At 33.1% G+C, this 16329-nt stretch overlaps 1 protein-coding gene across 1 annotated transcript in view; it reads left to right on the top strand.

Annotated features, from left to right (window-relative positions):
* The first annotated feature begins 7712 nt into the window (after positions 1-7712).
* Positions 7713-16329, top strand: part of yap1 (Yes1 associated transcriptional regulator) — a 108102-nt gene continuing 99485 nt past the window's right edge. The window contains exon 1 of the mRNA XM_062060992.1: positions 7713-8351. Within this exon, the coding sequence (XP_061916976.1) occupies positions 8151-8351 (201 nt within the window). The 5' untranslated portion in view covers positions 7713-8150. The remainder of the gene's footprint in view (positions 8352-16329) is intronic.

The raw sequence follows: 16329 nt of genomic DNA, 5'->3' as shown, positions 1-16329 counted from the left end.
TATTACTCATGTAACAACACCCACTACTAGTATTACTCATGTAACAACGCCCAGTACTAGTATTACTCATGTAACAACACCCACTACTAGTATTACTCATGTAACAACACCCAGTACTAGTATTACTCATGTAACAACACCCAGTACTTGTATTAGTCATGTAACAACACCCACTACTAGTATTACTCATGTAACAACACCCAGTACTAGTATTACTCATGTAACAACACCCACTACTAGTATTACTCATGTAACAACACCCACTACTAGTATTAGTCATGTAACAACACCCAGTACTAGTATTACTCATGTAACAACACCCGCTACTAGTATTAGTCATGTAACAACACCCAGTACTAGTATTACTCATGTAACAACACCCACTACTAGTATTAGTCATGTAACAACGCCCAGTACTAGTATTACTCATGTAACAACACCCAGTACTAGTATTAGTCATGTAACAACACCCAGTACTAGTATTACTCATGTAACAACACCCACTACTAGTATTAGTCATGTAACAACACCCAGTACTAGTATTACTCATGTAACAACACCCAGTACTAGTATTAGTCATGTAACAACACCCAGTACTAGTATTACTCATGTAACAACACCCACTACTAGTATTAGTCATGTAACAACACCCAGTACTAGTATTACTCATGTAACAACACCCAGTACTAGTATTACTCATGTAACAACACCCAGTACTAGTATTAGTCATGTAACAATACCTACTACTAGTATTACTCATGTAACAACACCCAGTACTAGTATTAGTCATGTAACAACACCCAGTACTAGTATTACTCATGTAACAACACCCACTACTAGTATTACTCATGTAACAACACCCACTACTAGTATTAGTCATGTAACAACACCCACTACTAGTATTAGTCATGTAACAACACCCAGTACTAGTATTACTCATGTAACAACACCCACTACTAGTATTACTCATGTAACAACACCCAGTACTGACTGCGCCTAGAAATTCTGTCCATAAAAGTTCTGAACAGAATGGGTGACAAAAGCATTTATGTCAAATTTATACAGTTTGTCCCTCATAATGTGTCCAAAATAATAGGTGTATAAATGACACAATATGTTACTGCATACGTCAGCAGACTAATTAGGAGTCTTTGTTTGTTTACTTACTACTAAAAGACAAGTTGTCACTATCTGATTTAAGGACTAAACTACAATGTAGCCTAACATTTTGTGTTCAAATAAAGCCAATAATAACATTTTTTTGTGGTCCCCTTTATTTAGAAATGTATGGAAATACATTTTGGTGCCGGTACCAAAATATTGGTGTCAGGTCGACACCATGAGTGGTACTGTGTCTTTAAATGCCTCTGTCCCGGTTGGAAGCTAGCCCCGCCCCCTGGATGAAGGCTAGCCCCGCCCCTGGAGACTGGAACTTTTTTTCCCCCAAAGTTGACTAAAGTGGACAAAGTGAGCAGCAGAGATTTATTTATCCTGCCAACGATGCGCCAAGAAGATTCACTAAAGTGACCGAACAACATCTTTAATACACTTTTTCTGCAGATTCTACTTTAAAATGTATATTATGTTTATAAAGTCTTGAAATATGTCCCTGGACACATGAGGACTTTGAATATGACCAGTGTATGATCCTGGAACTACTTGGTATCACATCCATACCTAAATGTGTGGTATCATTCAAAACTAATGTTAAGTATCAAAGAAAAGAAGAATAAGTGATTATTACATTTGAACAGAAGTGTAGATAGAACATGTTCAAACAGAAAATAAGCAGATATTAACAGTACATGAACAAGTAGATTAATAATACATTTTTACTAGGGATGCCCGATAATGGCTTTTTGCCGATATCCGATATTGTCTAACTCTTTAATTACCGATACCGATATCAACCGATACCGTCGTGGAATTAACACATTATTATGTCTAATTTGGACAACCAGGTATGGTGACGATAAGGTCCTTTAAAAAAAATAAAATAAATAAAATAAGATAAAAATTAAAAACATTTTCTTGAATAAAAAAGAAAGTAAAACAATATAAAAACAGTTACATAGAAACTAGTAATTAATGAAAATGAGTCAAATGAAGTGTTAAAGGTTAGTATTATTATTGGACCAGCAGCACGCACAATCATGTGTGCTTACGGACTGTATCCCTTGCAGACTGTATTGATATATATTTTCTTTCCTTTCTTTCTTTCTTTTAGTTTATTTCGAACATGAACACATTTACATCATAATACATCACACAATTTCATATCATTTCATTTACATCATGCCCAAAAAGGAGTAGGAAGAAGCAAAGCTTATTTAATCCTACCCCTTTCCCACTTCAAAGCATTTACAATTATATAAAATCATTTACTGACCTTTTTATATAATAAAATAACATCTATGAATTAGTATATACAACAGTTTGTAATATGTAATTAATTAATTCAGTCATTATTAACATACTGAGATGAAGAATATTTTCAATAAGGTTGGAAGTTTTTCTCATAATTCTTCTTCTTTGTACTTTGTAAGCACTATTAATTTAAACAACCTCTTAGACTGGATCATGTCAGTACAATTTTTAACTTCTTTACTTAATCCATTCCATAATTTAATTCCACATACTGTTATGCTAAAAGTTTTAAGTGTTGTACGTGCATATAAATGTTTTAAATTATTTTTTCCTCTAAGGTTATATTTCTCCTCTTTAGTTGAGAAGAAATGTTGTACATTCTTTGGTAGCAGGTTATAGATTGCTTTGTACATCATTTTAGCTGTTTGCAATTTTACCAAATCACCAAACTTTAATATTTTTGACTTAATAAATAAGTATGTTCTCTATATCCAACATTATGTATTATTCTAACTGATCTTTTTTGTAACATGGTTAACGAATGTAGCGCACATTTGTAGTTATTTCCCCATATTTCTGCACAATAAGTCAGATATGGTAACACTAGTGAGCAGTAGAGAATATGAAGTGATTTTTGGCCCAGGACGTGTTTTGTTTTATTCATTATTGAAATGTTTTTTGCTACCTTATGTTGTATGTTTTGTATATGAGATTTCCAGTTCATTTTATCATCTATTAATACTCCCAAAAATCTGGTTTCTTTTACCCTTTCGATGTCTACTCCGTCTATTTGTATTTGCGTATGATGCTCTTTCCTATTACTACCAAATAGCATTATTTTAGTTTTACTGAGATTCAAAGATAGTCTGTTTTTGTCAAACCATCTTTTTAATTTGTTCATTTCTTCTGTTATTATTTGTATTATCTTCTGTGTGTTCTCTCCTGAACAGAAAGCAGTTGTATCATCTGCAAATAAAACTAACTTTAAGTCCTTTGTAACTTTACAAATGTCGTTTATATAAAGATTAAACAATTTTGGTCCCAGTATTGATCCCTGCGGCACACCACAGGATATATCTAGCCGTGTTGACATATTTTCACCCATCTTCACATATTTCTTCCTGTTGGTTAAATAGCTTCTTACCCAGTTCAATACCAAACCTCTGATGCCATATCGTTCTAATTTTTGTATTAAAATATCATGATTAATTGTATCAAATGCTTTTGTTAAGTCCATGAATACTGCTGCCGCACATTCTTTACCATCTATTGCATTGGTAATTTAATTTCCTCTGTTATTTTAATTAATGGTATTGATGTTGAGATATTTGCTCGAAATCCATATTGGTTCTCCACGAGCGTCCCACTTTTGTTAATAAATAAATCTAATCGACTATTGAATAATTTTTCCATGATTTTGGAGAATTGTGGAAGTAATGAAACTGGTCTGTAGTTAGTAAACTGGTGTACGTCTCCATTCTTATAGATTGGTACGACTTTTGCAATTTTCATTTTGTCTGGGAATTTTCCGGTTAAAAATGATACATTGGTGATATATGTCAGAGGTTCTGAAATGTCTTCTATAACCTTTTTTATCGTTACCATATCTATTCCATGACAGTCGGTTGAAGTCTTGTATTTACAATTTTTTACAATTTTCATTATTTCTTCTTTTGTTACACTTTTAAGAAACATGGAATTGGGATTTCTGTCTATGAGCTCACTCAAGTCCTCAACTGACCCATCATCTGCATTTGGAATTCTTTGATCCAGATTTGTTCCGATATTAACAAAATAATCATTGAAACGTTCAGCTATTTGGTTCATATTGTCATTTTTTGTATGTCCATCTAGAAAGTACTGGGGGTAATCTTTCTTAGCACCATTTTTAATGATGCTATTTAGGATGCCCCATGTTGCTCTCATGTTGTTTTTATTCTTGTTTAATAATTGACTCTAGTATTCCTTCTTACATGTTCGTAGTATACCAATTAGCTTGTTTTTATATTTCTTATACTTATTTTCTGCCTCTATAGATCTTTGTGTTATAAATATTCGATACAACGTGTTTTTTTTGTGACAAGCATTTTTCAGTCCTTTTGTCATCCACGGTTGGTTGTTTTTCTTTTGCTTCTTACTACGTTCTTTCCATGGGCAATGTTTATCATAGAGTGTTAGAAAGGTGTTGACAAAATTCCCATATGACTCATCTACATCATCTTCATTATATACATTGTCCCAAATTTGTTTCCTCAGATCCTTCTTGAAGAAAATCATTCCTTCCTCTGTACATAGTCTTTGAAATGTCTTTTTGCCAATGTTCTTCTTCCTGTAGTTCCCATCATAAATAGTAAAGACTGGCAGATGGTCGCTGATGTCGGTTGTTAACAGTCCACTTGTTATATTATTATCAAAGACATTAGTGAATATATTGTCAATAAATGTAGCACTGTGACTTGCAATTCTGGTTGGCCTTGTGATTTGAGGATACAAACTCATACTATACATTGTATCTGTGAAATCATTAATGGACTTTTGCTTGTTGGGGTTCAAGAGATCAATGTTGAAGTCTCCACATAAAAAGAGTACTTTTTGACTGATTCCATTGAAAGTTCCCTTAATCCAGTCTTCAAATCCTTCAATACTTGAGTTGGGTGCCCTATATATACAACTGATCAATACATTTCTATTTCTTTCATGACATATCTCAATGGTTATACACTCTAAAACATTGTCAATAGCCAGTGACATGTCTTTTACCACCTTGTAATGGAAGTCCTTCATCACATATACAGCAACTCCGCCTCCATTGTTATTTACTCTATTAATATAATTGAGTTCATATCCTTCTAGTCCAAAGTCCATTCATTTTTTTGGATCCATCCATGTCTCTGATACACCGATAATTTTGAAAGGTTCTTTAAAGTGTTCCAAAAATAATTTCATATTGTTAAAATTGGCATACAAGCTTCTGCAGTTAATATGAATAATTGACAGTTTGTTATTGGAATTAATGTTGGTGTTGTACTGTACTTCTGTATAATATAAACAATTATTGTCCATGTGAGAAAAAAAATGTATGTCTGGATCTATAACACTGTCCAATTCCGTCCTGTTATAGTCGGTGCTGGAAAAGGTTATAAATTCTCTGTTTGATTGATTATTGTTTGTTTGTGTCATGGTTGTGTTTAATTTTTTTATCGTTATTGATATTTATCCAGCTCTGCTATTTTCCTTATGACTATTACTCTTGCTTCCTCTGGTGTTCCATTTAGTTTAATAAATATTTTATGTCTATGTCTGCGTTTTTCTTTGTTAAATTATATTGATATATAATGTAGGAAGCACAGACTGTATCCCTTGCAGACTGTATTGATATATATTGATATATAATGTAAGAAGCACAGACTGTATCCCTTGCAGACTGTATTGATATATATATTGATATATAATGTAGGAAGCACAGACTGTATCCCTTGCAGACTGTATTGATATATATTGATATATAATGTAGGAAGCAGAATATTAATAACAGAAAGAAACAACCCTTTTGTGTGAATGAGTGTAAATGGGGGAGGGAGGTTTTTTGTGTAAGCACTAATTGTAAGTGTATCTTGTGTTTTTTATGTGGATTTAATTTAATTTAAAAAAAAAACAAACAAAAACAAAAAAAAGATTCCGGTAATAAAAAAACCCTATACCGATCATTTCAGATATTACATTTTAAAGCATTTATCTCTAATTTTTACAGTTTGTCCCTCATAATGTGTACAAAATAATAGGTGTATAAATGACACAATATGTTACTGCATACGTCAGCAGACTAATTAGGAGTCTTTGTTTGTTTACTTATTGTTGATGACTGATAACAACCAAACCTACCCCCCCGCCCCCCTCCACACCCCGGATTGTAATGTAAATCAATTAAATTAATGTAAATAATTCAATGTGATTATCTTGTGTGATGACTGTATTATGATGATAGTATATATCTGATAGTATATATCTGTATCATGAATCAACCCCGACTTAAAGAAGTGTAAAAACTTATTGGGGTGTTACCATTTAGTGGTCAATTGTACGGAATATGTACTTCACTGTGCAACCTACTAATAAAAGACAACTCTTTAATTACCAATACCGATATCAACCGATACCAATATCAACCGATACCGATATATACAGTCGTGGAATTAACACATTATTATGTCTAATTTGGACAACCAGGTATGGTGACGAAAAGGTCCTTTTTTAAAATAAAAAAATAAAATAAGATAAATAAATTAAAGACAAGTTGTCTAGTATGTTGACTATTTTATTTAAGGACTAAATGACAATAATAAACATATGTTTCATGTACACTAACATTTTGTGTTCAAATAAAGCTAGAGATGTCCGATAATATCGGCAGACCGATATTATCGGCCGATAAATGCGTTACAATGTAATATCGGAAATTGTCGGTATCGTTTTTTTTATTATAAATATCGTTTTTTTTTTGTTTTTTTAAATTAAATCCACATAAAAAACACAAGATACACTTACAATTAGTGCACCAACCCAAAAAACCTCCCTCCCCCATTTACACTCATTCACACAAAAGGGTTGTTTCTTTCTGTTATTAATATTCTGCTTCCTACATTATATATCAATATATATCAATACAGTCTGCAAGGGATACAGTCTGTGCTTCCTACATTATATATCAATATATATCAATACAGTCTGCAAGGGATACAGTCTGTGCTTCCTACATTATATATCAATATATATCAATACAGTCTGCAAGGGATACAGTCTGTAAGCACACATGATTGTGCGTGCTGCTGCTCCACTAATAGTACTAACCTTTAACACTTCATTTTACAAATTTTCATTCATTACTAGTTTCTATGTAACTGTTTTTATATTGTTTTACTTTCTTTTTTATTCAAGAAAATGTTTTAAATTTATTTATCTTATTGTACCTTATCTTCACCATACCTGGTTGTCCAAATTAGGCATAATAATGTGTTAATTCTACGACTGTATATATCGGTTGATATCGGTATCGGTAATTAAAGAGTTGGACAATATCGGCATATCGGATATTGGCAAAAAGCCATTATTGGACATCCCTAAATAAAGCCAATAATAAAAAAATTTTTGTGGTCCCCTTTTTTTTTTTAGAAATGTATGGAAATACATTTTGGTGCCGGTACCAAAATATTGGCGTCGGGTCGACACCATGAGTGGTACTGTGTCTTTAAATGCCTCTGTCCCGGTTGGAAGCTAGCCCCGCCCCCTGGATGAAGGCTAGCCCCGCCCCTGGAGACTGGAACTTTTTTTTCCAAAGTTGACTAAAGTCGACAAAGTGAGCAGCAGAGATTTATTTATCCTGCCAACGATGCGCCAAGAAGATTCACTAAAGTGACCGAACAACATCTTTAATACACTTTTTCTGCAGATTCTTGGACTTTTTGTAAGTTTTTTGTTTTTTTCCCCTCCTGCGCCAAGTTGTCGTGCAGGAACTGCTATATTTCTATATTTACTTGTAAGTGCTCTTTGTTGCTGTGTGACAATGCTGGCCACCAACCAAGCAACACTTTGACAGACAACAAAGTTCTAGTGCGACTTTAGGATGAACCGGGAGGACTTTTGCTGACTGGCGTCGACTTTCGCGTTTCCTGCTGCGCCAAAAGTTCAGGACGAACACGCTCAAAGTTCCACGCACTTTGCAACTTTTCCCCCCCAAAGTTGGAGAAGGACTTTTTGTTCCCCCGTCCTCCTCCTCCTAGCGGACCATGGATCCGGGCCAGCACAACCCTCCCGTCGGACACCAGATCGTCCACGTCCGGGGCGACTCGGAGACCGACCTGGAGGCTCTGTTCAACGCCGTGATGAACCCCAAGACCGCCATCGTGCCGCCCTGCGTGCCCATGAGGATGAGGAAGCTGCCGGACTCCTTCTTCAAGCCGCCAGAGCCCAAGTCGCACTCCAGACAAGTAAGTCCGCCTGCGGGCCTGCAGGGTCCGACCGGACCAGACCCAGACTGCAGGCCCGTCCTGTGGGGAGGGGAGGGGGGGGGGGGGGGGGCGCCTCTCCGCGTCACATTATTTCACTTTATCAAACTTCACCGAACTTCATCAAACTTCACCAAACTCCATCAAAGTCGATCCAAGTGGATCCAAGTCGACCCCCCTGGTGGAGAAGTGACAGCTCCACCTGTGCACCAACTTGTTTTTAAGAGCGGGGGAAATGACGTCACGGTGAATCATTGTCTAATTGTCCCAATTTGAAGATGAGTCAGCGTCATTTCTCCTTCTTCAACATTTGTCCCAAAACTCGTCCTGTTCGTTGTTTTCTTCTCCTCCCCCACCCTGCCAGTGCGCATGCGCGCACTGAAGCCTGCCTCCACAAGTCGCACTGGGAGTGAAGAATGTGGAGAAAGGAAAAAACAACACAAACTTAAGTTCAATTTAAAACATTTACCTGACAGGTCCAAAGGTGAAACTTGGTACAAAGTGGCCAAAGAGTCGTTGTGGACCCCCAGGGTCTCCTGAACGACCCCTTGTGGACCCCCAGGGTCTCCTGAACGGACTCCTGGTACCTTTTGAAGCGGGCCAAGCATAAATGTCAGGCACCTTTGAGGGACCCCCCAAGTGACAAGTCTTTAGTCCCCAAAACGTCTGCTAAACATTTGACTGTGTTTCCATAGGGGCGGGGCTATATTTATCATATGGATGAATAATATGTTTATTTATATATATTATATATTTATACATATGTATTCATATATATACATATTTGTATAAATTATATATTCATATTTATTAGGGATGTCCGATAATGGCTTTTTGCCAATATCCGATATTGTCCAACTCTTTAATTACCGATACTGATATCAACCGATTCCGATATCAACCGATACCGATGTATACAGTCGTGGAATTAACACATTATTATTAGGGATGTCCGATAATGGCTTTTTGCCGATATCCGATATTCCGATATTGTCCAACTCTTTAATTACCGATACCGATATCAACCGATATATACAGTCGTGGAATTAACACATTATTATGTCTAATTTGGACAACCAGGTATGGTGAAGATAAGGTACTTTTAAAAAAAATAAATAAAAATAAAATAAGATAAATAAATTAAAAACATTTTCTTGAATAAAAAAGAAAGTAAAACAATATAAAAACAGTTACATAGAAACTAGTAATGAATGAAAATGAGTAAAATTAACTGTTAAAGGTTAGTACTATTAGTGGAGCAGCAGCACGCACAATCATGTGTGCTTACGGACTGTATCCCTTGCAGACTGTATTGATATATATTGATATATAATGTAGGAAGCACAGACTGTATCCCTTGCAGATTGTATTGATATATATTGATATATAATGTAGGAAGCACAGACTGTATCCCTTGCAGACTGTATTGATATATATTGATATATAATGTAGGAAGCACAGACTGTATCCCTTGCAGACTGTATTGATATATATTGATATATAATGTAGGAACCAGAATATTAATAACAGAAAGAAACAACCCTTTTGTGTGAATGAGGAGGGAGGTTTTTTGGGTTGGTGCATTAATTATCTTGTGTTTTTTATGTTGATTTAATTAAAAAAAAAAAAAAAAAAACGATAACGATAATTTCCGATATTACATTTTAACGCATTTATCGGCCGATAATATCGGCAGGCCGATATTATCGGACATCCCTAATATCAACCGATACCGATATCAACCGATACTGATGTATACAGTCGTGGAATTAACACATTATTATGCCTAATTTGGACAACCAGGTATGGTGAAGGTAAAAATTTATAAAATAAAATAAGATAAATAAATTTAAAAAAAAATCTTGAATAAAAAACAAAGTAAAACAATATAAAAAACAGTTACATAGAAACTAGTAAAGAATGAAAATGAGTAAAATGAAGTGTTAGAGGTTAGTACTAGGGATGGGCGATACCACACTTTTAGGATTCGATACGATACCGATACTTTTTCTTGCATTTTCATCGATACCGATACCAATAATTTCTTATTGGCAATTTTTTGTCAGTCAAAAATATTATTACTATTGTTATTATTTAAGACAAATCACAAGACAAATACAGACCATTTATACCACATTTATTATGGTCAATATATAATACAAGTAAAATTAAAATAAATAACATAAATATGAAAAATAAATTTAATATTATATATAATAATAACTATATATTATATATAATAATAATTAAATATTAGGGCTTTCCAATTAACAGTCAAATCCGAATTGCAAGAAGCTGCAGTTATTTTTTAAAGTTTTTGATATAATTAGCAATTAATGAAATATGAAATAGGCTAATGTTTTCGAAATGTAAGAAATCATGTTACAGATTAAAACCAAAATCACATTCAATCATATATTCAAGATTTTCTTGGAAAAAAATAAAACTGTAATGCAAAGATGAAGAATCTCCAAATTGTATCTCTTTCTTATCTTGTTTTAAATACTCAAGCAATTTTCAACTCACAGTAAATTCCCCTGTGTGGAAATTATTTGAATTTAGGATAATCATTTAAACAAAAATATTCAGTAAACATTACTAAAAACAAAAAAACAATGCCTGTTTTAAGTCAACAATTGGACAACACTGGATATGCCTGCATGGCTGCATCGCTGTTGGCTGGCTGTGTGTGTGTTGCACGTTGACGACGCTCATTCGCTGTCTCCTGTCACGTGACTGGGCCAGCTCTATACTCTGCCAGGTACAGGGGTGTCCCAGCACATAGTAAGTTAAGTTAGTCATCAAAAACATCTGAAAGTGATGCTTGCACCCCCCACACGCCGTTTTTTGGTTTATATCGATACTTTTTTCAGAAAAGTGATGCCAGATGAGTAGCGTGTGAGTATCGATATATCGATACCACAGGATCGATACGCACATCCCTAGTTAGTACTATTAGTGGAGCAGCAGCACGCACAATCATGTGTGCTTACGGACTGTATCCCTTGCAGACTGTATTGATATATATTGATATATAATGTAGGAAGCACAGACTGTATCCCTTGCAGACTGTATTGATATATATTGATATATAATGTAGGAAGCACAGACTGTATCCCTTGCAGACTGTATTGATATATATTGATATATAATGTAGGAAGCAGAATATTAATAACAGAAAGAAACAACCCTTTTGTGTGAATGAGTGGGGGAGGTTTTTTGGGTTGGTGCACTAATTGGTGCACTAATTGTAAGTGTATCTTGTGTTTTTTATGTTGATTTAATAAAAAATAAAATAAAACGATACCGATATTTTCCGATATTACATTTTAAAGCATTTATCGGCATCTCTAATTTATACAGTTTGTCCCTCATAATGTGTACAAAATAATAGGTGTATACATCTCTAATATTTATACATATGTATTCATATACATATTTACATATAAATATGTATATATGTATGTATATGTATAAATATAAACATATGTATTAATATATATATATATAAATGTATATAAATATATATATACATACATATATACACAGATACTGTACATATATACCGTATTTTTCGGACTATTAGTCGCACCGGCTGAAAATGCATAATAAAGAAGGAAAAAAACATATATAAGTCGCACTGGAGTATCAGTCGCATATTTTGGGTAAATGTATTTGATAAAAGCCAACAGCAAGAATAGACATTTGAAAGGCAATTTAAAATGTGTAAAGAATAGTGAACAACAGGCGGAATAAGTGTACGTTATATGAGGCATAAATAACCAACTGGTATGTTAACGTAACATATTATGGTAAGAGTCATTCAAATAACTATAACATATAAAACATGCTATACAAACAATCTGTCACTCCTAATCGCTAAATCCCATGAAATCTTATACGTCTAGTCTCTTACGTGAATGACATCAATAATATTATTGGATATTTTACACTAATGTGTTAATCATTTCACACATAAGTCACTCCTGAGTATAAGTCGCACCCCCGGCCAAACTAGGGAAAAAACTGCCACTTATAGTCCGAAAAATACGGTACCTAATACACATACATACTATATATATATATATATATATATATATATATATATATATATATATATATATATATATATATATATATATATATATATTAGGGCTGCAACAAGTAATCGATTAAATCGATTAAAATCGATTATTAAAATAGTTGCCGATTAATTTAGTCATCGATTTGTTGGATCTATGCTATGCGCATGTGCAGAGTTTTTTTTTTTTAAAATAATTTTTATTTATTTATTTATTTTACTAAACCTTTATTTATAAACTGCAACATGTACAAACAGCTGAGAAACAATAATCAAAATAAGTATGGTGCCAGTATGCTGGTTTTTTTCCAATAAAATACTGGATAGGATAGAAATGTAGTTTGTCTGTTTTATCCGACTATTAATCGATTAATCGAAGTAATAATCGACAGATTAATCGATTACCAAATGACTCGTTAGTTGCCGTCCTAATATATATATATATATATATATATATATATATATATATATATATATATATATATATATATATATATATATATATATATATATATATATATATACACTGCACCAAACACTAAATACATACTAACTAAACATTATCCCAAAAAGACAAAATACCCCGAATGAATAGATTCATTTGATTTACATAAGGGACAAGCGGTAGAAAATGGATGGATGGAATGTTTATATTATATATATATACATCTATATATATCTATATATCTATATATATATCTATATATATATATATATATATATATATATATATATATATATATATATATATATATATATATATATATATATATATATATATATATATATATATATATATATATATATATATATATATCTATCTATCTATCTATATATCTATAGATATATAGATATATAGATATATATATATCTATATATATATATATATATATATATCTATATATATATAGATATATAGATATATATATATATATATAGATATATATATATATATATATATATATATCTATATATCTATATATATATATATATATAGATATATAGATATATATATATCTATATATATATATATATATATATATATATATATATATATATATATATATATATATATATATATATATATATATATATATATATATATATATATATATATATATATATATATATGTCTTAATTAGATTATCCAAAAAATAGTGCTCGATACCGTGGTAGAGCGTAATATGTATGTGTGGGGAAAAAAATCACAAGACTATTTCATCTCTACAGGCCTGTTTCATGAGGGGTTTCCTCAATCCTCAGGAGATTTTTCAATAAAATACTGGATAGGATAGAAATGTAGTTTGTCTCTTTTATCCGATTATTAATCGAAGTAATAATCGACAAATTAATCGATTATCAAATTAATCATTAGTTGCAGCCCTAATATATATATATATATATAAAAATCTCCTGAGGATTGAGGAAACCCCTCATGAAACAGGCCTGTAGAGATGAAATAGTCTTGTGATTTTTTCCCACACATACATATATATATATAATATTATAATATGTATATGATTTACATGATGTTGTTTTGGTTAGTCGTTTAATGAGTGAAAGTCATCAAATTAAATGCATACTGTGGACTTAGTTTACACACCATCGTGTGTGTCTGTGTGTGTGTGTGTGTGTGTGTGTGTGTGTATGTGTGTTTGTGTATGTGTGTTTGTGTATTTTTAATGAATAGACACCTGATAAAAGTTTCAATGTTGATGATGTGTATTTAATAAGTATCAAAGAAAGTTATAGTAGGCACAAACACTTGTTTTGATTGGATGTTCCCGAAAATGTCCATTGAGGCTCTAAATAGTATGATGTGTGTGTAGCAATGTTGTAAGTACACCTCTGCACCACACTGTGTCCTTCTCAATGTTGTAAGTACACCTCTGCACCACACTGTGTCCTTCTCAATGTTGTAAGTACACCTCTACACCACACTGTGTCCTTCTCAATGTTGTAAGTACACCTCTGCACCACACTGTGTCCTTCTCAATGTTGTAAGTACACCTCTGCACCACACTGTGTCCTTCTTAATGTTGTAAGTACACCTCTGCACCACACTGTGTCCTTCTTAATGTTGTAAGTACACCTCTGCACCACACTGTGTCCTTCTCAATGTTGTAAGTACACCTCTGCACCACACTGTGTCCTTCTCAATGTTGTAAGTACACCTCTGCACCACACTGTGTCCTTCTTAATGTTATAAGTACACCTCTGCACCACACTGTGCATACTAGATGATACAGATAAAGAACATGATACTGAAAATACATGATACTGATAAAGCACATGATTCTGATAAAACACATGATACTGATAAAACACACGATACTGCATAATACTGATAAAGCACACAATACTGATAAAACACATGATACTTATAAAGCACATGATACTACATAAAACTGATAAAGTACATGATACTGATAAAGCAGAGGATACTACATGATACTCATAAAACATGATATGCATGATACTGATAAAACACATGATACTGATAAAGCACATGATGCTACATCCATCCATCCATCCATTTTCTACCGCTTGTCCCTTTTAAAGCACATGATACTGATAAAGCACATGATACTACATGATACTGATGAAGCACATGAAACTGATAAAACACATGATATTGATAGAGCACATCATACTGATAACGCATAATACTAGATGATACTGATAAAGCACATGATACTGCATGATACTGATGAAGCACATGAAACTGATAAAACACATGATATTGATAGAGCACATCATACTGTTAACGCATAATACTAGATGATACTGATAAAGCACATGATACTGCATGATATTGATAAAGCACATGATACTAATAAAACACATGATACTGCATGATACTGATAATACACATGATACTGCATGATATAAAGCACATGATACTACACGATACTGATAAAGCACATGATACTGATAAAGCACATGATACTACACGATACTCATAAAACACAAGATATTGCATGATACTACATGATACTGATAAAGCACATGATACTACATGATACTCATAAAACACAAGATACTGCATGACACTGATAAAGCACATGATACTACATGATACTGATAAAGCACACGATACTGATAAATCACATGATACTGTGGGATACTGATAAAGTACATGATACTACACGATACTGATAAAGCACACGATACTGAATGATACTGATAAAGCACACGATACTGAATGATACTGATAAAGCACACAATACTGATAAAGCACATGATACTACACGATACTGATGAAACACATAATACTGGTAAAGCACATGATACGACACGATACCAATAAAGCACACGATACTGATAAAGCACACGATACTGATAAAGCACATGATACTGATAAAGCACACAATACTGCATGATACTGATAAAGCACATGATACTACACAATACCAATAAAGCACACAATACTGATAAAGCACATGATACCAATAAAGCACACGATACTGATAAAGCACACGATACTGATAAAGCACATGATACTGATAAAGCACACAATACTGCATGATACTGATACAGCACATGATACTACACGATACTGATAAAGCACATGATACTGATAAAGCACATGATACTGATAAAGCACATGATACTACACAATACTGATAAAGCACATAATACTGGTAAAGCACATGATACGACACAATACCAATAAAGCACACGATACTGATAAAGCACATGATACTGATAAAGCACATGATACTACACGATACTGATAAAGCAAATGATACTGATAAAGCACACAATACTGATAAAGCACATAATACTACACGATACTGATAAAGCACATGATACTGATAAAGCACGTGATACTACCCGATACTGATAAAGCACACGATACTGATAAAGTGGAAGGAT

Source organism: Entelurus aequoreus, linkage group LG10 (genome assembly GCF_033978785.1).
Source record: "Entelurus aequoreus isolate RoL-2023_Sb linkage group LG10, RoL_Eaeq_v1.1, whole genome shotgun sequence".
Classification (NCBI taxonomy): Eukaryota; Metazoa; Chordata; class Actinopteri; order Syngnathiformes; family Syngnathidae; genus Entelurus; species Entelurus aequoreus.
This window is presented reverse-complemented; position numbering and strand designations above follow the sequence as displayed.